Raw genomic sequence first — 23,456 nt, forward strand, 5'->3', positions numbered from 1 at the left:
TCATATATGGAACAAGATGAGATAATCAAGTTTAAAACAACATGCCATCTATATAGAAGAAGATGTTGGTTCATAGTATGAAAGTTTGCACTCAGGTCAAGTAGTACCAAAACCAAAAGCTTGTTGGTGTCAAACAATTCTTATATCATGAGTGCTTGCCTTTCATTAACACACTGTAACACTCTACTGACTCTGCTGTCTTACCTCCCTGATGACGGTTCATTATTTCTATTACTACTATTATTGCTTTATTCTTTATTTTTGTACTATACACTAGATTTATTCAGTTCTGTGTTTAAACTGCTTCTTAATCTACTGCTTGAATTCCCCCATTTGAAAAATCTGTAAAGTGTTACCTTACCTTACTTTTAGCAAGCGTGGCCTAAAACCTGACTGACATTTTTCTAGTTTATGATATGTGCAGAACTTTACTTCCTGCCTAAAGATGGAGTCTGCCTCAAAATAGACTTGGCAAGATAAAATAAACAACATACTTCGGTTGGTTTTGTTTTTGTTTGTTCCACCTGGTCTCATCATACTCCCTTGTCACTTCCTGGTTACCCATATATGGACTTCCTCAACTCACTTGCTCATTAATCATGGATTTGTCTCACCTATTTGTCCCTGTTCCTTGTCCCTGTCCACCCTTTTGTTTGTTGCTGGTTTGTCAAATTTAACTTCCCCATTTGTTAGTTGGTTGGACTCCATTTTAGACTTTGTAGTGCCTTTTTTGTTGTTACTTTGTATTTTTGGTTTGTATGTTCGTTTTCCTGCCTTCGGCAGTGATTTTTGTTTGTTACTTTGTATTGCATTAGTTCGTTTGTGGTTTTGTTTTGTAGTTTGTGTATAGTTGATTGATTGTTTCGTTGCACTAATACTATAACTATTATTTTACACATTTTGTAAGCAATTAAGTGAAAATGGGACATGTCTTTGAGCTGTTTTTATTTAATTTCATGATTCATGATTACATAAAATAAGTGGTGTGGTGGTGTAGTGGTAACACTATTGTCTAACAACAAGAACAACCCAGGCTTGAATTCATGGGCTAGTTCTGGCATGACTGAAGGCATATAACTGCTTGATTGAAGTCTGCAAGTTCTATACAAAACCTTTTATACTCCCATATAAACATCCCATCATTCAAAGATCACTTCTTTTTTTTATTAAGTGATGGTAATTCTAAAGGTGGCAATATGGATGAAAGGTAGGGCAAAATCTTAATGAAATTAACATTTTAATAAGTAGAGATCTGAAGAGTGTATATAGAAATGTATTGCATGAAGTCAAGGAAATGGTTGGCAGATAGAACCCAGTTAGAAGAGCAGCTTTGCAATTCCTAAGTCAGCGAGGATAGAAAGTTGGAAGAAGCCAAAAGGGGCTAAACGCTAGTGGTGGTGGCGGAGTCATCCGAGAGAGTAAGATGAAAAAGCTTGGTACCTGGACTGCCCTCCAGGATAAGGCAGTGATGGAGTTAAGGAGGGTTGACTGAGCATAGGTCTGAAAGGCACAATGCCCAAAACGAGATGATATTTAAAGAATAAACCCTATGAGTCGTTTGGCTTCAGAAAGTATGAAGAATTGTTATAGGTTAGAGATGGTAATGACGAATTGAAAGAAATTCTGACAGTGTGGGAAAGTGAAAGTGATGGAATAGACTTAGTGAGGAATCCCAGCAGAAAGTGAGTGTCTTCCTTATTGAACTTTTCCCAAAGGTTCTTTCGCCATTCAGAACTTGCTAATTCCCTCAAATCCTCCAGTTGCCTTTAGATTAGAAGAGAATTTTAACAGAAGAACTAGCTGAGCCAATTAAATTGGTCTTAGGCTTTTTACATAGCCAAGAGATCTGACAAGAGAAAGTAGGTATTTATTTTTGCTCCTAAGTGCACTCCCTCTTTTTTTTTTTTTTTTTTTTTTTTTACAGTTTCAGCTTTTGTAAAAAAACAATCCATGAATCATTCATTCAAGGTTTGTGCTCAAAATTATGTTTTGTTGAGTCTCAGGGAACCAATCTCTGCTCAGGCCAGAGTACCCAGAGAGAACCCATGCAGACATAGGGAAAACATGCAAACTGAAAAGCAGCCTGCTCCTTCTTGCTCTGGAGGCTTTTTAAGGAGTTACTGTGACCTGTAGAGTTTGATGATGCTACCTTTGTAATTTGTAGTTTTTATACAGTATTTTAATGATGTTGATGATGAGTTTTATATGTCAGTCTGAGAGTATGTTAATGAACTAATGCTTTATATTCACATAACCTTCATATAACTCTTAATTACTCTTAATGTTCATTTCACACTCAAGTTATTATTTATCACTCCACTGCCTTTATGCCAATGATATCTTCAACTGTATATTGACCTTTGTCAAGTTCAACAGACACACTGTATTCTTTTGACTAGAGTGTGACTATGGCTTTCTTACCTATCCTAACCTGTCCTTGTGATCAATTTCTACTCATATACACTTTATTGTGCCCTATTGTTCTCATGTTTAAGTTTAGATAAAATTGAATGTGTTTCCCTGCCTTACTTAGATGGATATACAACTGATGACATCGAGTTCTACTGGCAGGGAGGAGGCAACGGAGGCTCAGTAACTGGGGTGGAGAACATTGAACTGCCCCAGTTCTCCATTATAGACTACCAAACCCTGTCCAAGAAAGCTGTGTTTGCCACAGGTGAAGTAATAAAATGTCAATTCAATCCTTTTGACTTGAGAATGTTATGTTATATTAAGAGGACATATGCATTTTATGTACACTACCAAAATAGATATTGTTGGCATATGATGCTAATAATTTAATCCAATTTGGTTTATTTATAAAGCACCAAATTAACATCAAGCAAATGTCTTCTCAAGGCACTTTATAGTAGGTTTACCTTCACGGTAAGGTTTAAGACCTACCTTTAGCAAACCACAACTACAGTTAGAATTATGTAGATAACTCAACAATCCCACTTTGAGCAGCACTAGGTTACAGTGGAGAGGAAAAACTGGGCAGCCATCTGCCTCAACCAAATAAAGGCAAATTTTCAACTGAATCCACAGTGTCTATTTAAAAAATAATTTTGAGCAGAAACTGGCATAAAATGCTATGTGTATGGTTTGTTATTTATCATTAATTCCATGTGTGCTTAGGTACCCTCAGAGAAACAAACTAATACAGTCTGAGCTGTAACATGTTTTTTCTTGGATGGGAATTATATTATATATAAGGGTTTGTGTGTGAATTGTCTTCACTATTTCTAGCTTATATTTCAACAGTATTGTCACAGCATATGCTATGTCACTGTATAGTCACTGTATAGTGTGTTGTATTACATCATACTTCACATATGTCAACATCAGGTTGGTCAGGTCATCAGGTCGGGAGTTTAGGTAGGCAGGTCCTGTTGAGTTGAACACTCGGCGAGGGTTATGGCTTTGAACCTGATGCGGGCAAGAATATGTGGTGGTTCTTGTCCATTATTGTCTATATTTAGAAACAAAAACATAAAGTGTGTTTACATGACATATTCTGAATCAGGCTGTTTAGTGATGTGATGTGAATGTTTTCCATTTTTGCTATGTAGGTATCTAAAACTTTGAGATACAGGCATCATTAAAGTAAAACTACCTTTATACAATACTGTAAATTGCAGTGTGCACACTAATGGTTTACCTAAACGTAGTTGTATCACAGCTCCTTTAATCTTTTTTTCAAATTGCAGCTTGTAGAGTTGTTTTATCCCGAGTCAATAGCAGAAAGGCTAACTGAATTAAATTTTTTCAAAGGTATTATCACTAATTATAGCAGTTTCGATCTCTTAACGTGATGGAATTGTTAACATCGACCATGTACAGATTTCTTCTACTTGCTAATAGTTGAATACTGCTGCTCCACTATAATTGTCAGAGTGAGAAGAATTTTTAGTTTTTTATTGTTGCAATATCTTGCACTTGCAGTCCTAGATAAACATGTAAATATGTTACATAGGATATATTGTATGCAATTTCAATTGTTTTGAATGAAAATCAGTAACAGTAAAAGTGTGTAATTTACCTATTTTCCTTACTGTCCGACCAGCCTCTCCCATTGAAAGACCATAGTTTACAACATGGTCCACAAGTGTGGCTCTGATTTCATCAAGGACACTTTGCCTTTCTCCACTTTTGATCCCTGAATGGATTATATTGGATTATAATATGTGAACTATGGTATATTTATTTACATCAATTCAGTTTTCAATTCAGATTTGATTAAATGACCCCAGTCAACTAAACAATCAATACATCTCAGACTCCATCCTGACTAAACAGCTCAAAGATGTTTAACTATTGATCAACATGTCCATATAAGATAAGATAAATCTGCCTTTAATTACCATTTTTAATGGTAGTGTAGTCCAACTGTTAAAAAAAAAGTACTTGGTTAGGGTTAAACAACCCTTTAGCAGAACCATGCTCAGGATGCGTGGCCATCTGTCTCAAATGGTTAGGGTGAGTGGAAAGTGAAGAAAGAAAATATAGAAATATAAAAAACAATATAACAACAAGCAGCATTTAAATGTTTTTAACAAAATTATAATTTAGCAGTTTTCGATCCAAATTAAACAGACGTAGGATAAACCAATATAGCTAATGTTCCTCTAAACTAGATGTAGTTGTCAAGTTTTGAAGGTTTGAGGTTTTCTTATTTTCCTAATTAGATATGTGGATGTATGTAAAACGTATTCACCCCCTTAGATATTTCATCCTTTTTTTGACATAAATCAATCATCGTCAATAACAAATTAGGTTATTGGCCACTAAAAGTTGGCGACTTTGACAAAAAAATTCTCAAATAAAACTTATTAATGTCAAAGTAAAAACAGGTTTCTACAAAATACTGTCAATTAAATAAAAATATGTAAAGTAAAATCAGTGTATGAAGTGTGGAGTGGAGTGTTACTGAGATGTTCAGCCTTCTGCCAGGTTCGCCTAAGTTTGTGAAAGTGCCTGTTGGGTTCCTGATTAAGTTCCTGTTAAAGGTCCTGATTATTCACTTAACACAGTCCACTGTACTTCTGGGATCACTCAAGGTTTTAGAATTGAAGGGGCCTGATTACATAATGAATATATAATAATATATATACAAACTTCTAGATGTATAGCAGCTGCCTACTAAAATAATAATTTATGCTTTTTTAATTCCATTGTGGACAAGCAGCTGCAGTTACAGTGCCAAGTGTCTTATCCAGGCATTTCAACATGTGGCCAGAAATTGAGGGAACTGGGCAACCTCCCTACCAACTAAACCAGAGTTGTCCCGGTATATCAGAATGCTGGGACTTGTTGTTTTATGAGATCAGTGAGATTATTCAGGGCAGATGAAATAAACAGAATGTATTATTCTTGGCTCTCATTTGTTAAACTCTCCCTTCTCTTACATGAATTGAGCTCAGGACATACATGCACACATAAAGCACTATCTGTAAACTTATTATGATTTATAATAAGCCTATAGCCTAATGCATGTACCTTTTTTGTACCATTTTTCCATATTATGTAATGTTACGGCCATATTCCAAAATTGAAAGCATTACTTTCCTGCAAACAATACCTCATATTGACAAAGTAAAAGAAGTTTGTGTGGAATCTTGGAAATGTATTCCAAATAAAAACTGAAAAATCATGTAGTAGTACAGATTACCGCTGAAGAGACCGCTTCACCGCTATTAGAGAATACTAATCAACCAGAAAGAATGCAAGTTCACCTTGTGTGTGAACTATGTGTCCTCTCGTCCTACCTTATTCCTGACTCCTAACATCCTCTTTTTATGACTCCTTCACCTGGTCTCTTTTAAATTTAGTAATTCTTAGATCCAGTTTATGTTGGCCAGTCTCCCACTACTCACATTATCAACCAGGTTATAATGACGAAGCAGAAATTGCTCCATTCCGAGAAACATACATCCTGTCTCCAAAACCACATTCCACCTTTTATTGCTGGTTATGCATACACGTGTCTATATAAGGACCCACAATTAATGTCCGCATGTCAGAGTATAAACCAAGCCATGAAGTCCAAGGACCTGTCTGTGTCTCAGAGAAGAGAAGGTTTTGTTTGCAAAAAGCACCTGAAGGACTCTTAGACCAGAAATTCTCTGGTCTGATGAAACATAGACTGAACTCTTTGGCCTGAATGCAGAGCATCATGTGTGAAGGAATTCAGACACTGCTCACCACCTCGCTAATACTATTCCTACAGTGAAACATAGTGTTGGCAGCATCATGCCATAGGGACAACATAGGGATGTTTGTCAGTGGCAGGAACTGGGTGACTAGTCAGGTTCAGAGAGAGGTGAATGCAGTAATGCACAGAGACATCCTTCAATAAAGCTCTGTTCCAGAGCACTCTGGACATCAGGCTGGGGCAATTCATCTATCAGAAGGAAAATGACCCTAAGCACACAGCTAAGAAAACAAAAGAGTGCCTAAAGAACAACTCCGGAAATGTTCTTGAGTGTCCAACCCAAAGCAAAGACATCTCTGCATCTCTTCTTTTTTTATTTTTAATTAATTGTTGTGTTTTACTTTGTCATCATGGGGTATTGTTTGCACAATCCTGAGGTAAATAATGAATTTAATCAATTTTGGAATAATGCTGTAATAATATGGAAAAAGTTAAATGCTGTAACTACATTCTGTATGCACTGTGAAACAAACCAATATCAGATAAACTAAAATGCAGCATACCTTGTAAATGGTTTGTTTAACTGTAGTAATGCCCTGTCCTCTTTAGACATACTATACTTTGTCTTTCACAGGCTCTTATCCTCGTCTGTCCCTGAGCTTTAAGCTGAAGAGGAACATTGGCTATTTTATCCTTCAAACCTATATGCCCTCCATCCTCATCACCATCTTGTCCTGGGTATCCTTTTGGATCAACTATGATGCCTCAGCTGCCAGAGTAGCATTAGGTCAGTGACATGTCTTGCAGATTGACAAATATCTTACCTGAATTTTTGTGATGACTTTAGTTGTGGTTGTACCTGTCTGTTGTCAGGTCGTTGCATTTATTATATTCATTTATTAAGCAAAGAATAAAAGTAATGATGCACTTTAAAAATGTAACACATCCCCACAGCTGAAACTGTTAGGACTGTAAGAAAACAACTCCTACAAAGTAGCCCTCTTTGCAATAAAACTAACTTCACATGTGCCTTACTGGACCTCTGCCTCATTACCACTTATTAAGTACAATAAGTGTTTTTACAGGCTATGGGTTCCCCGGTGTCCCCCTGGCAAAACAAAATGAAAAAAAATTCATGTGGACTGTTAAATATAGGCAGCTCTCATTTAAAACCCTGTTAATAAATGCATTGATAAGTGACTTAATTGAATAATTTTGTCTTGTTGAAACTAGCTGCAGGAGGAAGAATAGGAGTCAACCCCCTCTCACCGCCCACCCCTCCTCTCCTAGAAGCACATGTCAGGATGGAGTAGTAGCAGCACTCTTAATTTTAAGCTAATTAATTAACCCTAGACCTAAAAATACAGTGCCTATAAAATGTATTGTTCATCTGTTTCATCCTTTTATTGACATTATAAATCAATCATGGTAAATAAAAGTTGTCGACTTTGACAAAACAATTTCAGAAAAATATCTCATTTATGTCAAAGTGAAAACAGGTTTCTACAAAGTAATGTCAATTAAATGAAAATATATAAAGTGAAATCGGTGTTTGCATTTATATTCACCTCCTTCGGGTCAGTATTTGAATCTCTTAGATCCCCCATCTCAACTAGACTGCTCAAAGACATTTACCCTTCAAACTAATGAAACTGGCCTGGACAAAAATTATGGCACCCCCTAGAAAAGATGTTAAATAATTTTACCAAAGGGACATGTTAAACTAAAGTGTGTCCTGTAATTAGCTTTACAGGTGTCTTCAAACTTGTGATCAGTAAGTCTGCCTATTTAAAGGGGGGAAAAGAGGTCACTGTGTTGTTTAGCATCATGGTGTGTACCACACTGTACATGGACCACAGAAAAGTAAAGAGAGAGGTGTCTGAGGAGGTTAGAAATAAAAATGATAGCTAAACATCAAACAACAAGGTAAAGGCTGTAAGACCATCTCCAAGCAGGTTGATGTTCCTGCGACCACAGTTGCACATATTATTCTGAATTTTTAGGTCCATGGCACTATAGCCAACCTCCCAGGAGGTGGCCATAAGAAGAGAAAGAAAATAACTAAGGAACCCAGAAGAGATTAGAGGTGAAATCCAAGGTCAAGGTACATTGGAGTCCGGTCATACTATCAGTCACTGTTTAAGCCAAAGTGGACTGAATAGAAAGAAAACACAGTCATTAAAGACAGGCAGAGCACAATTAAGCACAATTGAAGGCTAAGAAAGAACAGTTAGAGATTAAAACCACTGTAGCAGAATCCACAGCAAGAACAAGAGTGTATAAGGAGTTCACTACTCTACTTCACAGAGATGGGATGAAGGACAATGTGAGTCCTGATGAAAAAAAACCTGTGTTCGGACGTGGACAAAATTGTTGGTACACTATTGTTAAAAAAGGAAAAAAACACAAAAGTCACTGAAATAATGTGAAACTGCCGTACATAATAATACATAAAAATTGTGAAAGTTAACTCAGACATTGCTTTTGGGTTGTGGTTTAACAGAAGTAAAAAAAAAATCACTAATGCAACTGTCCTCTTCAGACTGGCCTGGACAAAAATTATGTTACCCTTAACTGAATATTTTGTTGCACAGCCTTTAGAGACAATCACTGTAATCAAGAGATTTCTGTAACTCTCAGTGAGACCTCTGCACCTATGAACAGGTATTTTGGCCCACTACTCACAAATTGTCTCAGGCTTGATGGGTGCCTTCTCCAGACTGCATGTTTCAGCTCTTTCCACATATGTTACAGGATTTAGATCAGGAAAAAACACAGAAGGCCACTTCAGAATAGTCCAATGATTTGTTCTTAGTGATTCTTGGGGGTTTTTAGATGTGTGTTTTTGTGTTATTATCCTGATGGAGTACAATGACCTGTGACTAAAACTAAGCTATCTGGCACTGTAGACGTGCTGTAGCACATTTTGCTCTAAGATGCCTTGATAGCCTTGAGATTTCATTGTGGACAAGTCAGAGAAGGGCCAGCTTTCTTGATAAGCAAGCAAAAGTGATGACAGATCTGTTTTTTGTCCAACATTAGCTTTAAGGAAGACAGCAGAGGACAGTTAAAGCAAGTTATCTGCAGAAACAGTGGACACTGTGCTAAAAACGTTTATGTTGACGACTGGTTTGTAGCAACTAAGGATGAAGCTATTGCTGTGCTAAAGCACTTAATTGCTCTGCCACTGAGGATTTAATCTGAGAAAGTGGGAAAGTAACAGCTGCATGCTGTTAGTCTCTGTCCCAGAAGCTAAAAGAGCAAAATACCTTAAAGACTTGAACTTAAATCATGATGCTTTATCTATGGAAAGAGCTCTTTGAGTCCAGTGGTGCAACAGTGTGAAAGAGAGGCTAGTAACAAGGCATCATATTTTGTCAGTCGTGAGATAAATATACTGTACTACCCACTTGGTTTTCTTGCAGCTCTCACACTTCTCCCAATGACACTTGACATGCAAAAATTAAGTTGTTGGCTGAAGATGTTCCAGAGGAAATTGCACAAAGGTGGAAAAACTGTTTGGATGAACTTCTCCTATTCCCAGGCTTCAGCGTAAAAAGATTTCAGACCATCTGACTTTGGACCAGTTGTTTCTACACAAATTGCATAGCTTTACTGACGGAACAGAAATTATACAGTGAGGAACAGAAGTATTTGAACACCCTGCGATTTTGCAAGTTCTCCCACTTAGAAATCACGGAGGGGTCTGAAATTCACATTGTAGGTGCATTCCCACTCTGAGAGACAGAATAAAAACACTTTGTATGATTTTTTAAGAATTTATTTGTCTTGCACTGCTGAACACAAGTATTTCAACACCTGAGAAACAGCAAGAATTCTGGCTCTCAAAGACAAAGTCCACCTCTACTCCACTCATTAATCTAAATTAGTAGCAGCTCTCTGAGCTCTTTAAAGACACCTGTCCACCCCACAGTCAGTCAGAACCCAACTACTACCATGGACAAGACCAAAGAGCTGTCAAAAGACACCAGAGACAAAATTGTGGACCTCCACAAAGCTGGAAAGGGCTACGAGGCAACTGCCAAGCAGCTTGGTAAAAAATAGATCAACTGCTGGAGCAATTGTTAGAAAATGGAAAAGGCTAAAGACGACTGTCAGTCTCCCTCGGACTGGGGCGCCATGCAAGATCTCACCTCCTGGGGTATCATGATGATGAAGGGTGATGAAAGGTGAGGAATCAGCCCAGAACTACTACAGTTTCAAAGATCACTGTCAGTAGAACACTACGCCGTGAAACCTGGTCAAGAACTACAGGAAATGTTTGACCTCTGCAATTGCAAACAAAGGTTTCTGTACCAAATATTAACACTGATTTTCTCAGGTGTTGAAATACTTGATTGTTGAAATCAGCAGTGCAAGACAAATAAATTCTTTAAAAATCATACAATGTGATTTCCTGAAATTTTCCTTTTTATTCTGTCTCTCAGAATGTGCTACAATGTGCTACAAAGTGCATTTCAAACTCCTCCATGATTTCTTAGTGGTAGAACTTGCAACTGGTGTTCAAATACTTCTGTTCCTCACTGTATACAGTATATGGAGTAGTTTCATATCTCAGGCTGGAAGGAAGGACAAACCCACTGTAGCTTCATCATGGGAAAGGCATGCTTTGCACCTATATGGATGGACAAAATGCTGAGAAAAGAGATCCAACTTGATCTCCAGGAGTCAAAGTTTTGGACAGATAGCACTACAGCTATGTCAGGACATGATAATGTTGAGCTTAAGACCCAAATAACCATATATGTAACACTGTCAGCAGAGACGACTAGCTCTTCAAACATATTGCTTTAGTGCCATTCAGATTGGTACAAGCTAAGAAAGCAGTTGCATGGATGCATCTTGCTGCAGCTTAGTAAAAAAACAAATAAACCTGCAAACCACAAACACACACACCACGAAAACTATGAGTACCTACAATATGGAGAAGAAATCCTTAACAGTACAGCAAGTCAGAGGCCATAAACCCTGCTGTTCTTTCTAAAGACATGCGTGTAAAAAGTTTGAGTCTCCAGGACATTTATGAGAGATTAGGACACAGCGACGAAAACTATATGTTCTTTCAACCACAACAGAAGTTCTGCCATTTGGCAATGATTTCAAATTGTGTTGAGTGTAACAAAGCACATGGGAAAGCCAATGAGAAAAAAATATGGGCAGTCCTAAAAACGGAAAACAAATAAAAAAATTGCCTGTCTGAAAAGTGCTAGTTAAGACAAAGACTAACACACTAGATAGACCCATGGACAACTTAAGACATAAAGACATTAATGTGGAATTACTGGGACTGTTCATTTGTATTAAAGGGAAAATTTAATAATTCAAATGTTTGGTCTATATGCAATTGTGTGACCAGGAATGTAAGACCCGAGTATAGTGTTATTATGACAAACTGTGTATTTACTGTTTACATAGGTAAATTAGGATTTGTCTTGTGTGTTTGGATGTATTCTAGAACAGTATGACAAACATTATTATTTGAGTCTGGCTGTATGTGTTGTAATTAAGTATGCTAACATAAAATGTTATGGATAGTTAGTTATCGAGGGAGGCTTCCTTGCAGTTAGTTTTGGCTCAATACAGCCACTTGACTGTTTTATTTGGATTTGAAATTTTGGCAGGTTAATTTCTTGGATCATTGAAGTCTAGATATTCCTGTGGAACATAATATATATTTGTGTTTTGCTGTGGATATACAATTCTTATATTCATACAATTCTTATGTGTGACAGCAGGATTGTTCGTTTTCCCTTGAAGTTAGGTAAGGCATCAAAAAATCTGAGTGGATCAATGAGTATCCTCTTAATTTGAGAAGGATGCACAGTAGATTTGTAATGAATATAAAACATGTCAAAATGCAGTCAAACTAATGGAACAACAAAAAGACTACAACAGCAACAGCTCAGATGACTCCAAAACATCTCTTAGTTATGCTGCTATAGACTTCTAGGAGACCTCGACTGACACACTATGCTTCTCTCCTCTTCCCTCTTTTCCTCTTCTCTCTCCACCTATGTCACCTATGTCACATATTTCATTGCATGTCATTAACTTTGCGTATTCTCTCTCCTGTAGTTGTGCTTTCCCCCTCTGTCTGCGTCTCTCTGTACCTTCTTGTTGCTTATTGTAGCTTCTTGTTGTTTTTTGTTGCCTGCTGTTCTTTTCTCTCTCGTCTTTTCACTCACCCCAACCAATCTGGTCCAATGGCCCACCGTGAGCCTGGTTCTGCTGGAGGTTAGGTAGTCAGTACTTGCCAATGTCGCCTAGTGGTTACTCAAGTGGGATTGTTGTTTTATCTATATAATTCTTTGTACCAAATATGTAACACTGTAATTTGTAATTCTGTGTGTAAAAAGTTAGAATTTCTTCTAAGGTAAGGTCTTAAATCTTACATGCTTTGAGATGACGTTTGTTGTGATTTGGCACTCATTAAATTAAGTGAATTAAATTAAATTAAATTAATTTGAGATTACACCCAGCCACTCATTCAGACATGTGGATGATACCTAGGTCAAGTATAAAACACAGTAGATGGAAAATTTCACTAAACACATCAACGCTATGGACAACAACATCAAGTCCACCATCAAGTTGTAAGGATGTCACAGAGAATAGCTTGGCCTTCTTGGATTGTGTAGTGCACATTGAATCCCACACATACAGATATGCATTTACACTTTGACTCTCCCCACCCCTTGAAACACAAGTTTGGAGTGATCAGAACCCTACACCGCCAGGCACCAACTACAAAAAGAGAAAGAACACAAACACATCAGGAAGGCACTCAAAACACATGGTTATCCAAACTGCCTCTTTGACATTTAAAGTGAATTTAAAGGACCCAATATGAGCACTGCAGACAGAGTGCTACTCTACTACTATCAGCTGAGAAGTGCAACTGGATTAAAGGGGACCTCATTACATACAGCTATGCTGCGTTGTTTTTAAATCAAGTCTGATAAAAAAAACTAACTAACTGACTAACTAGACAAAGTCACTTTTTACTTTGTATTTTTTTAATTCATACAGTTTATGTTAAAAAAGGAGAGCTGTGACTATCTCTGTGCATCTTTCTGACTTGACACACACTCTAGTTGTTAAAAATCTGCAAACCGTGTAAAAAAAAAAAACCCAAGGTAGAAGAGAAATCAGATTACTCATCTGTTGTATGTATATACTGATCTTCAGTAACCAGGTTTCTTCATGGCTGGTAAAGTTGTTCCCCGATTAGCCAAAAATCTGGGGAGGGTCAACCAGTTAATTCCAAGGGGTCATATACTTTTCCATTAGCACTATGAGGTTTTTATGGTTGTTTTCAGACATGAAACATCAGAATTTTTGTGTTATTATTTTAGGCACATTATATTTGTAATATAATGAAGATTAGATCACATTTTATGACAAATGATTGCAGAAAAACATAACATTCTAAAAGGTTCACATACATTTCATATTTATTTGCTGACCCTTGCTGCATGTCATATCCCCTCTATTCTTCAATGTTTCCTGTCACCGCAACAATAAGAATACCTTTTGAAAACAATCTTCCTGCTAATCCTCATAATTCCTAATACTCCTTTTTTTATTTATTTAATTACTCATAATTGTCTTTCTTATCCATGCAGGACAGTGTTATGTTAAAATTAACCAGTTAAAGGCCTTTTTTACACCTGAACACTCCTTTTTTTGGAGATCTTAGTGTGGTTGTTTTGGTGCATGATTACTGTGTTCACACCAGATTATCAAACTGCACATAGGGGAAAAATGAATTCAAGTTCTATTAAAACGGACTGAAACTTGTAGGTGTGAATCCACTCTACGTGACCCCTAAGTCAAAAATGTATTACTAATCGTGTATACTTTAAAAAGTATGTATAAATATTGTTTTTTCATGGCTACTGATAAAAATCAAATTTTTTCTTTAACTATTATACTCCTCTACTAAGAAATTTAACTGTCCACTCTGTCCTTATCTGTTTGTCTGCAGGCATAACTACGGTGCTAACAATGACCACTATCAATACCCACCTTAGGGAAACTCTACCAAAGATTCCCTATGTCAAGGCCATTGACATTTACCTCATGGGTTGCTTTTTCTTTGTTTTTCTGGCTTTGCTGGAGTATGCCTTTGTTAACTACATTTTCTTTGGCCGTGGTCCTCAACTGCAGAAGAAGGTGGCAGAAAAGGCCAACAATGAGAAAAAAAGCAGACTGGAGAGTAACAAAGTCCAGGTGGGAAAAAAGCTTCAATTCTTCAATTTTGTTGTTAAAAGATTAGTCGTACTTTTGGGTAAAATGTAAACGTAATTACACACACACATATATATATATATATATATATATATATATATATATATATATATATATATATATATATATATATATATATATATATATATATATATACATAAATTCCAAATTTATTCAGATTAGTGTTATTTTAAAGAGAAATTTCTGCAGTATTCTTTCAGACCTGTCATCTGGCACACATCTATGTGTAAAAGCAATAGCTTTTCTTCACCATAAGGTAAATAAAAACTGATTTTAACCCTTCCTAAGGTTGATGCTCATGGCAACATACTCCTGACCAACATGACCAGTGAGATGGGTGGAACAGATATGATTGGCGTTCTCAGCGACCCTCAGGCTACCATGTTCTCCTATGACAGTGCCAGTATACAGTACCGCAAGCCTATGTCCAGTCGAGACCTGTACGGACGGCCAGGCATTGATCGGCCAACAGGTCACAAGAAGGGCCGTTTGAGGAGGAGGGCCTCACAGCTCAAAGTGAAGATCCCTGATCTCACAGATGTTAATGCTGTAGACAAGTGGTCCCGTGTTGTTTTCCCCATTACATTCACCTTCTTCAACCTGGTCTACTGGCTTTACTATGTTCACTAGAGTAGCAGTAGGGGCAGCACCACTGCTAGCAATATATTCAAAAAGCTCCCTAGGTCTTAGACATTGGAAAGTTTATCCAATTTAAATAAATCCCATTTTGGAATGTCTGGTACCTGGTATGTCTTATAAATGTAAATACAATTTATTATATATTAAAAGAGATGTATAATTTATTAAAATTCACTATTACGGTACACTTTTATATAAGATAGATAAAGATAATAAATTGGATATATGGAACTTAAGACACATTAAAGGTATGGTATTTTTGCCACTTCCAAACTTGCCAAAAAAACCACTAACCATTATGGCAAATGATTCATTCAAACAGATAAATTATTCATTGATCTTGTTTTCTTACTTTCTTTTATTTTACTTTTTGCATGGAAATGGAACATACATTTTATTAGCTTTTATTGTCACAAACCTTTAGCATCAGAAGCTGGGTGCAAAAATAGTGGTTGGTTGCTTTCACACCTAAAGGATTTAGTTTGATTAAATCGGAATCGCATGATTTGAGACACAGATTGCTAATCCCTTGATTAATGTTACATTGCCCGCAGAGACTTCAGACCTGGTGTCCATGTGTAACTTCACCTCCTCACATCTCCACGTTTATCCTCCATTAATCAATTCAATTCAGTTTTATTTGTATAGCGCCAATTCACAACAGACGTTATCTCAAGGCACTTTACAGTGTAAGGTTTAAGACCTTACAGAGAATAATTATACAAAAATATGATACAGAAAACCCAACAATCCCATAAGAGCAAGCTTTAAGCAACAGTGGAGAGGAAAAGCTCCCTTTAGAGGAAGAAACCTCCAGGCTCATAGTGGGTGGCCATCTGCCTCGACCGGTTGGGGTGAATGGAAAGAGAAGAGAGAAAAGAACAGCAGGCAATATAGACAATAACAAGCAGCAAGAACATTGGGCAGGTCAACTGGATTCTGGAGATGTACAGCTCCAGGCCGAGGATACCCACAGAAAAGTACAGAGAGAGGGAGACAGAGAGGAGGAAGCACAACTACAGGAGAGAGAAGACACAAAGTTAATGACATGCAATGGTGGCATTTGCATTGATACAGGAGAAAGGAGAGAGGAGAGGAGCTCAGTTTATCAGTAGAGGTCCCCCAGCAGATTAAGCTATATCAGCATAACTAAGAGATGCTTCAGAGTCACCTGATCCATCTCTAACTATAAGCTTTATTAAAAAGTTTTAAGTCCAGTCTTAAATGTGGAGAGGGTGTCTGCCTCCCGAACCTGAACTGGGAGCTGGTTCCACAGAAGAGGGGCTTGGTAGCTAAAGGCCCATTCTACATTTGGAAACTCTAGGTACCACAAGTAAAGCTGCAGTCTGAGAACGGAGAGTTCTGCTTGGAAGATATGGAACTATGAGTTCATTAAGATAAGATGGAGCCTGATTATTAAGGGATTTAAGAGTGAGGAGAAGAATTTTAAATTCAATTCTGGATTTTACAGGGAGCCAATGGAGAGAAGCTAACGTAGGAGAAATATGATCTCTCTTGCTAATTCCAGTCAGAACTCTGGCAGAAATCCGAAATCGAACTAAATCCTGTAGGTGTGAGGTTGCTTGCTCGGTTGCGGACTCACACACAAACTTCAGGCCGATTTAATCTAACTGTAGGTGTTGCTTTCACACCTACAGGATATTCCCGTGGCGAGGAGAGGACGTTCTCACGTAGTTTGAAGTGACGTGTTTTGGTTAGTTTTTTCAATTTTTCTCGGTGTGAAACGAAACCAAACCAAGGATAAATTGATACAATGTTACAAAGTCATCAACTGATTCGGACCAAAGCAAACAAATTAAGGTGTGAAAGCAACTTGAAAGTAACCTAACATCACTGCCCTCCATGCGGGAGACGGGTTCTTATCCTGGCTTTTTATGGATGTGGCTACCATCCCACCATCATTGTATTGCAGTCGTGTGAACTAACATGCATAGCTTTTCAAGAATAATGATTTCGTTAGGAATGTGCTTAGTACATGTGTAGTTACTTTTTTTTGCACTGCAAATCAAACTTTTCATTGTATGTTAATTATTATACTGTAAGCTTTTGAACAATTATTGCATTTAATGCAAGTACAGGGCAGATGTTCATTGGAACTCCACAAATCAAATTTGTGCCTATGATATTCTCACAGTGTCTGTGAGCATGTACAATGTCATTTTCAACAGACATCAGGTGATCACTGATGTCAGTGTTTTTTTCAAAACCCTTTTTTATAAATTTAAATCCCTGATACCACACACTGCTGGTGTTGAAATACCTACTCCGTGTGCTTTTAAAATTGCTTACTATTGGTTATTGTCAGATGCCTGAAGTTGTACTGCACATGACTGTGCTTAGAGTTTATTTAAATTAACTTAATATATTTACTGTACTGTACTGTAGGTTAGCAGCCATGCATTCAGTTACCACTGACAGATAATATAACATCCACAGAGCTGAATTTGCAAACTTTCCTCACCTCCCTTTCACCAGCAATAGCTATGGGTGCACCCTGCCTCGGTAAGCCGTACCCGAGGAGCCATCACAATGGCTTCAATTCACACCCTTGAAATAATTTTATTACCTCATAATTTATGATTTTCATAATTTTCAGCAAAACAATTAATTGAGCCCTTGATATCAGAGTGAAGGGGTTTTCCTTAAACATTTAATAAGTTGAAACAGGCCTACACAACAGATTTACTGCTTGGGACTGTATGACCTCTTTGACCAGAGAGTTTGAATCAAATTTACTTTAAATATTATATTTTCCTTGAATATTTAATATTCACAATGTGGCATTTACATGGCACTGTTGAGCAGAAATAACCATTTTAAAATGTCTCTTTCTAAAATTGTATTTAGCATCTGAAAGTAGCAAAAGAAAGTTACTTTTTCATATGAAATCTGGCCAAGATGGCAACATTTGAAAAAAAAAAAACATAACTAAAAAGGTGACTGTTAATGGAGTGAAAGTTAAATGTGGAATGTGCCCACCCACCCATCTAAGCTTTACAACTTTACTTTCAGTCATAGCGCATTAGCACTGAGCATTGAAATTGGTCTGAAATCATTTGATTCATACTGGTTAGATAGACAAAATAACTAGAGATGCGGAAAAACCCTGTGTATGTTGTTACACTGAGACACATTGGGCCTCGTGTAAAAATCGCAGGAGCCTAATACGACAATTAGGAACTGATTAAACTAATCTTTAAACTGATCAAATCTCATGAACATGCTGCCGTTAAAAGCTAGTGTTCATCCGTCTAAAATAGGCGATCTAACAAGTTTCTGTTAAGAAAGTTAATTGGGTTAGGTGAATCTGACTTGTAACACCCATGCAAAATAGTCTCACAGTGAAAGAAATTTAGGAGAACAATACAACAGTGCTTCAACATTGTGTTGCTGTAGTCTTGTAGTGTTCTGATATGTCACACATTCTAGACAGACATATTTCTTTGTGTTCTAGTGCTTCCATTGCTTAACTGGTGGAACCTGCTGCCTTTACAAAGCTGATAAACTATGCATTCTCAGTTATAATCTTGCTCAAATTCTGTTGGCCTTGGAGAAGGGGAGGCAATCAAATTCTAAAATAGGGATCACACACTGTGTTGCAGTGGATGTGAATGTTCATACAGTTCTGTTTAAGATAGCAGCATTACTTTATTGTATTGATTTTGCATTAAGGAATACAAGAGCTACTAACAAACACCCCCTCCAAAAGTATTGGAACAGCTAGGCCAGTTGCTTTATTTTTGCTGTGGACTGAAAATATTACAGTTCAAATCAAATTAAAAGCTGAACATGAGAAAAAAAAGTTATGAAAGATTAACACTTCAGCTTTTATTTCCAGGTGTTTACGTCTGGATCCCATAAACAACTTAGAAGATAGCACATTTGTTTGAACCCACCCATTTTTCATGTGGGCAAAAGTATTTGAACAGATAGACATAAAATAGATTAAAGTGAATATGACTTCAAAATCCTTTGCTTGCAATAACTGTTTCAGGCCTGTGACCCATTAACATCATTAAACTTTTGCATTCATCTTTTGTAAAGCTTTTCCAGGCCTTCACCACATTCCTTTCAGTTGTTGTTTGTTTTAGGTGGTTACTCCCTTCAGTCTCTAATCTACCAAGTAAAATGCATGTGCTATAGGGTTTAAGTCTGTAGATTAACTTGGCCAATCTAATACTTCTACTTTTTGCCCCAGATAAACTTCTTTGTTGTTTTGCCACTGTGTTTTGGGTCATTATCTTGCTGCATCTCCCAATCAGGTTGGTTACATCTTTCTTTAAATTGCAGACAAAATGATTATTTTGTTGCTGCTTTTATGTGTCCGAGAAGAAGCCATGCAAAGCTAAGCCATGACACACCACTGTGTTTCACAGATAAGCTTATATGTTTAGGATCATGAGCAGATCCTGTTTATCTCTTGTGTCATATTCATCTTTTGATGTCAAACCCAAATGTTTTCAGTCTACAACAAAAATAAAGGAATTGGCCTCACTGTTCCAAGTCTTTAGAGAGGAGTGTATATTATTAATAATGACATAATTATTACATGCATGATTTATGATAATTCATGTAATTCATGAATATCGAGTAACAATATTGTTACTCGATATTCTTTTTTTTTTTTATTAGAACTTGGCCTTTTTTTCACAGATGTGTCAAGAAACACAAGCAGTCAGATAATAAGATTGGTAGGTTGTAACTAACCAGCTGTGACCTAGATTTTGTGAATCATAAAAGTTAGTACACCTAAAATACATGAATAACATCAAGTGGATATTTTCAGTCCTTGGAAACAACACCCAAGATATAATGTAACAGAATAGTCCATTATTATTATTAATACTGAATGTAAACATGAACAATATTCTGATATTTACATCTACATTTAACCATTTATTCATTTGGCATACACTTTTATCCAAAGCAACTTACAAGGGTAGGCAGGGTAAGCGTAAGGAGGTCTTGCCTAAGGACCCCTACTGGAGGTAGGCCACAGCTGGGAATATAAAATCATTATGGTTAGAGTCAGTCATGTTTTCTTCTTTATTGAGTTCCCAGTTGTGGACACACTGTTGCAGTAGAGCAACTTGTCTGTTGTGGACTGCTTGTCTTATCAGGGCTTAAAAAAAAAAAGGTCAGAAAATCAGAATCCGCTCCTACAGGACACACACACACACACACACAAAACTGTGTGCCTCATGGCTGAATATTGTGCCTTGACCAAGAATCTCAATATTTTCACAGGGTTTAACTTCTATCTAGTGAGTAGAATATAAAGCAAATAATCTTGTACTTTTTAGATTAAGAAAAAAACAGATAGGACCAGGGAACCAGATACAGAAGTGAACATTTTAGGGTTATATTTCTGAGGGTCTACAGTACTGTACCATTACCATTACCACTACCATATAACAATGACAAACCTTTGAATGCAATGCTGAAAAACCCTCCTGCGAGGCTTGTATTCATGCTGTCATGCTGTTTCTATGAATGAATGAGCTAATGGAAGCCCAGAACAACTGTGAAGGAAAACATCATGATTCTGGATCCTTATTGTATAAAATGACACTTTATTTTTTATGCTCTTTATGTGCTCTGAAATGTAATGGGATGTATTTGCAGTGTGTCCTTTTACATAAGACATGATTTTTTTGTGTGACCGAGATACACAATACAAATTCTTTGTGTCTAATTACAGAGACTTCAAATAATAGAACTGAAATAAAATTGCTGACCTCTCTACTGTTGGACTGTAATCTACTAGCAAAACTCTAGTTGATGTTTCTAGGAGATGTATTTAACAATCACTTAATATAGTAAATGAATATTAGGAGCAAAATGAATATAGCAGAGCTCTTGGTCTTGATCTTCCTATCCCTCACAAACAACAAGGTGTGTCAGTTCACAAAGTCTGACTGACTATCTGTCCCTGACCCAGTCCTTTTGTATAGAACAAGTGTTTGCATAGACATCTGCTTCATCCTGGTTGGTCCGCAGATCTGACTCTCTCAACTTTCTTATCCATTTTAGCATTATCTGGCTCCTTGACCTTCACCATCATTGGTCCAACTGCTGCTCTACCATCCGTTGTTATCGGATTCCATGTAGCTGTAGCCTTTCATCCTCAGCTGCCAGTTAGGCCCCTTGGGACCATGTCACTTCCATGTCTTGTAGCTTAATTGTAACCATCCCTCTCGTAACATTCATCATATGTTTATCAGTTGTTTTTCACATGGTGGTTGCCTCTGCCCGTCTCCATTGATGTGTCCTAAGTGCTTTTTCATTAACTCTGCAGTAAATAATAGTTAACAGTAAATCATACTTGCGCATACTACTGTTGTCTTTATAAAACGTACTATTCAACTATTAATGCTAGATGAGTACAAATTAAACTACTACTGCTAATTGAGTACAAGCTAAAACATTGGTTAAGTATCACAAGTTTTTTTATTTATGCTGACTGGCCAAAAAAATGTCTCAGTTGTGTTTTGCTCTTAAAAAACAAACCAAAAAAAAAAAAAAAAAAAAAAACCCAATGAGCATGTAAAAATGTAGGTAATGGGAAATAGGGGCACCACAAAACGATTTTGCCCCTGGTGCCCCTAACAGACTATTTCAGCCATGATAACATGTACCTGATCTAAATAAGATTGAATCTGTGTTCTGTAACTAACAAACACATGTCCATGCCCATGTACCACAACCAGAAAGGATCCACACCAAGACAAATACAAAATAACATCAACCGACCTCCACCTCCTCCCCCTGTATAGAGAGAGGGATGACAGGACTTCCAGATTTAAGTCCATCAGCAGCTCCTTTGTTTTACTGCTGTTAAGTTGAAGATGGTTAAGCCCACACCAGTCCACAAAACTGACCACCATGCCCAGGTCTGGAACTGCAGAGTCATCAGAGAACTTCTAAAGATGGCAGGACTCAGAGTTGTACCTGAAGTCTGACATATACAGGGTGAAGAGAAATGGAACGGATGGAATGGACAGAATGTCCCGTGTCAGACACACAATTCTTCAGGCGGACGTGCTGTGGGTGGTTGTAAAGGTATTCCATGATTCACGAAATCAGGGAAGTGTCAACCTGCATGTTATTTATTTTTCTCCCAGCAATGCATGACGGATGGTTTTAAATGCACTGGTAAAATTGAAAACATGATCCTGCAGGCTGAGTTTGAAGATGTGCTGGAGAACACCACATATCTAGGGAACACCGACTTTCTGCGTTCACAAAGCGGGAGCGCGCACCGGGTAGACAATAATCAATGAAAGCTACAGTTTTAGAGCGAAGCCCGTACATAGAAATACTACGATATTTGGGCTGGGTTTACGTTTAACCCGTGCGCGCTCCCGCTTGGTGAACGCAGATCTCGGCAGGCATGCAAAACTCGGCATAACACCTGCCGTCCTCAGTAAGATCAGCTGATCGTGAGTGTAAACAAAGGAGCTGGTTCCATCTTTCGGATGAGTGAAAGTATGAATGAAAAACGGAGATAAAAACTCTCTCAATATTATCTGAGAAAGTACAACTTAAATTCCAAAACCAGTTACTAATCTACACGAAAAAAATATAAAAGACAACACAAGGAAGTGAACAACTGCTCGCGCCTGCGCACTACCTATCTGATTCTGACACTCACTACCTCGGAAAAGCTTGTCACTGAGCATGGGAGGTGTTGTTCATATTAGTCACTAGTTTGGTCACCGTTCTCCTCCAATGAGCAGGAGGACTTCAGTGAGCTCAACCAGTGAACTTGGTACAGAATATTAAAATGTACAAAACCAGTTTATTTTAGGTTGAATCGGATAATCTGTTAATCAATTGACAGATTTCTTGCAATTTCCCATGTCTTCTTTTTTATTTATTTATTTTTTGGACTGGGATATTAGCGCACAATACTGTTACTTGCCAAGGTACTAGTAAGGTAGTAGATGGGCTGAGTGTATGATGCAGTAGACTGCACTACATTCTGGAAAACCTCAACCCCCCAGAGACATATGCAAACAAAACACTAAAAAAACAGAACAAACAAAATAGGACACTGCAGGTGAGGATGTGGGAAGTCAAATCTTTACGAACAGTCAGCACTTGTGTAGCCTAGGTGATCCTCTCCTCTTCTCCACAAAAAGTGCAACAGCAGAGGATGTTAATCCTACAGCATATGAAGACGTTTCACTGTGAATCTGCTTGTGCTCTACTGTCTTTAAGTCTATTCTATGCACATGAATAACCGCCTGGTTTGGAGCATCCTTGAAACAGGACAAGAACAGACTGCAATGGGCAGGAAGAAAGAAAAAAAAAATCACTTTTACATCTCAGGAGACAGGAAAGGGCC

At 37.4% G+C, this 23,456-nt stretch overlaps 1 protein-coding gene across 2 annotated transcripts in view; it reads left to right on the plus strand.

Annotated features, from left to right (window-relative positions):
- gabrb1 (gamma-aminobutyric acid type A receptor subunit beta1) overlaps positions 1 to 15,186 on the plus strand; it is a 39,459-nt gene extending 24,273 nt beyond the window's left edge. For both annotated transcript variants that reach the window (XM_026356237.1, XM_026356238.1), the window contains exons 7-10: positions 2,534 to 2,677; positions 6,789 to 6,941; positions 14,163 to 14,407; positions 14,735 to 15,186. In XM_026356237.1, coding sequence (XP_026212022.1) covers positions 2,534 to 2,677; positions 6,789 to 6,941; positions 14,163 to 14,407; positions 14,735 to 15,076 — 884 coding nt within the window. In that variant the 3' untranslated portion in view covers positions 15,077 to 15,186. The remainder of the gene's footprint in view (positions 1 to 2,533; positions 2,678 to 6,788; positions 6,942 to 14,162; positions 14,408 to 14,734) is intronic.
- The last annotated feature ends 8,270 nt before the right edge of the window (positions 15,187 to 23,456 follow it).

This window comes from Anabas testudineus, chromosome 12 (assembly GCF_900324465.2).
Source record: "Anabas testudineus chromosome 12, fAnaTes1.2, whole genome shotgun sequence".
NCBI classification, from domain to species: Eukaryota; Metazoa; Chordata; class Actinopteri; order Anabantiformes; family Anabantidae; genus Anabas; species Anabas testudineus.